The sequence below is a fragment of the Polypterus senegalus genome, chromosome 2 (genome assembly GCF_016835505.1).
Source record: "Polypterus senegalus isolate Bchr_013 chromosome 2, ASM1683550v1, whole genome shotgun sequence".
Lineage (NCBI taxonomy): Eukaryota > Metazoa > Chordata > Cladistia > Polypteriformes > Polypteridae > Polypterus > Polypterus senegalus.
The window spans coordinates 153,098,763-153,100,737 of NC_053155.1; the positions used below are offsets into that span (position 1 = coordinate 153,098,763).

At 38.2% G+C, this 1,975-nt stretch overlaps 1 protein-coding gene across 1 annotated transcript; it reads right to left on the reverse strand.

The window, feature by feature from the left end:
• Positions 1 to 489: 489 nt before the first annotated feature.
• LOC120523494 (calmodulin-alpha-like) lies at positions 490 to 1,119 on the reverse strand. The gene has a single exon (XM_039744856.1). The coding sequence runs from the start codon at positions 937 to 939 to the stop codon at positions 490 to 492; it is 450 nt and encodes a 149-aa protein (XP_039600790.1). The 5' UTR covers positions 940 to 1,119.
• Positions 1,120 to 1,975: the final 856 nt, after the last annotated feature.

Here is a 1,975-nt window from a genome sequence, read left to right on the forward strand (position 1 = left end):
AGAGAATAATAAGTCACCTTACCACAAAGTCAGAAGTACCTAACCTGCTAATAAAGTCTCAGTGTGGGCACCAAGATAAGGCTTGTTTTGTTGCTTCTTTTGGCAATTTTTGTTCTTCTGGTTATCATCCCCACGTGCCTTTTTAGTTGAACAGATCCTTCTTTAGCCAAGTTTGTGTTTCGAGTGCTTCTTGCATTTCTTATTTTGCCACCACTCTTGTCATGTGCATAGCAGATGCCATTTATATTGACACATATATACATTTTGACAAGAGAGAGTGGATTTAGTGCTCAGTATGCAATGTTCATTATTACCAACAAATAAAAACCCTTGGGAAACTACGCATTAATGCTTGAGCAATTTTAAAAATGTGAACACACAAATTATTAGAAGCAATCCTGTGACTTAAATAAACAGGTTTTTTGGAATGAAGTTGGGGAAGTTGTTGGTTATTTATCACTTTGGCATGCAGACCTAAAAGATGAGAGTTCACTTCGAAATCGTCATTTGCACAAATTCTTCATAATTGACCTGTCCATCTCCATCTACGTCAGCCTCCCTGATCATTACATCAATTTCTTCATCTGTTAATTTCTCCCACAGGTTTTTCATGACCTGCCGCAGTTCAGCTGCACTGATGGACCCGTCACCATCCTTGTCAAAAACCTTGAAGGCTTCACGAACTTCTTCTTCAGTGTTGGTGTCTTTCATTTTCTTAGCCATCATGGTTAAGAATTCGTTGAAATCAATTGATCCACTCCCATCTGCATCCACTTCGCTGATCATGTCTTTCAGCTCTTGGTCAGTTGGGTTCTGGCCCAGGGATTTCATTATAGTGCCCAGCTCTTGAGTTGTAATGGTACCATCACCATCTTTATCAAACATGGAGAAAGCCTCCTTGAATTCAGCAATCTGTTTTGGGGTCAGTTGATCGGCCATGAGTGTCAGTTGATGTTTAAGACCTTAAGAAGCTGTAGTGCTGACTATAGAAAGCTAATTGATAATCTGATACAGTAACACACTGTGAACCGCACAGAGCAGAGCAAAATCTCACACCCTTATTTATGAGACATTGAGGACTTTTACAATATGCTTGTTTTTAAGACGCAGTACTGTACTTTTCTGCAGTGAAAAGTAGGAATGCTGTACAGACTTTTCTTGTAGCCTATCAGTACTGAATTCCAGTTAATGAGAATAAAATTGTATTTTTTTTTCCAGATGAAGCTGTCAATGATTTTTTTGGATATGTTAAATATTACTGCAAATGAGTAACACTGTGGCGCAGTTATTAGCACTGCTGCCTCAAAACTCCTTTGCCATTGCATCTTTATAAGTTACACTAATTTGTAAAGTGTGCTCTGCAAAAATGGAATGGTATTCTTCCATGATACTAGTGAGGGATTGCTCAGGATTCTGCCTCTCCATATTTCATGTTCTCACATGCGGAGAATGGCTGCAAACTAAGGAACACAGTAGTAGCGCTCCTGCTTTGAAGTAAGGACGTTGTGGTTTCGCTTCCTGGGTCCTCCTTATGTTAAGAGAGCTTTAAGTAGTGAAAAAAGAGCTATATAAATGTAAAGAATTATTTTTATCATTATTAACTTCAAGTCAGTAACAGCTTATTCATTCTGCATTTCATTAACCTCGGAAGTTGAATGTTGCACCTGAGAATGAAGTCACACCCACGTTGTCAGAGTTATAGTAAAACATTCGGAAAACAAATATGAACGTGTACAGAAAAAACTTTGTTGTGCTTGTTCCATCAGAATAAATAGCAGTTGATAACAATGCATTATGCTGTATTGTGCATATCCAAACACTGCAGCAACATGTCCACAGATAGAAGTTGGTGTGTACTGTCTGTACGACTGATTTAATGAGACACAAATAGACAGTGCTAATAAACAGTAAATACTACAGCTTTCACTAAAGTTTGCAGTGTATGTCACGACTTTGGATAGATGTCATGATCTGA

Excerpts from the sequence above, each read along its gene's own strand:
- LOC120523494 (XM_039744856.1), bottom strand. The coding sequence starts at position 939 with ATGGCCGATCAACTGACCCCAAAACAGATTGCTGAATTCAAGGAGGCT.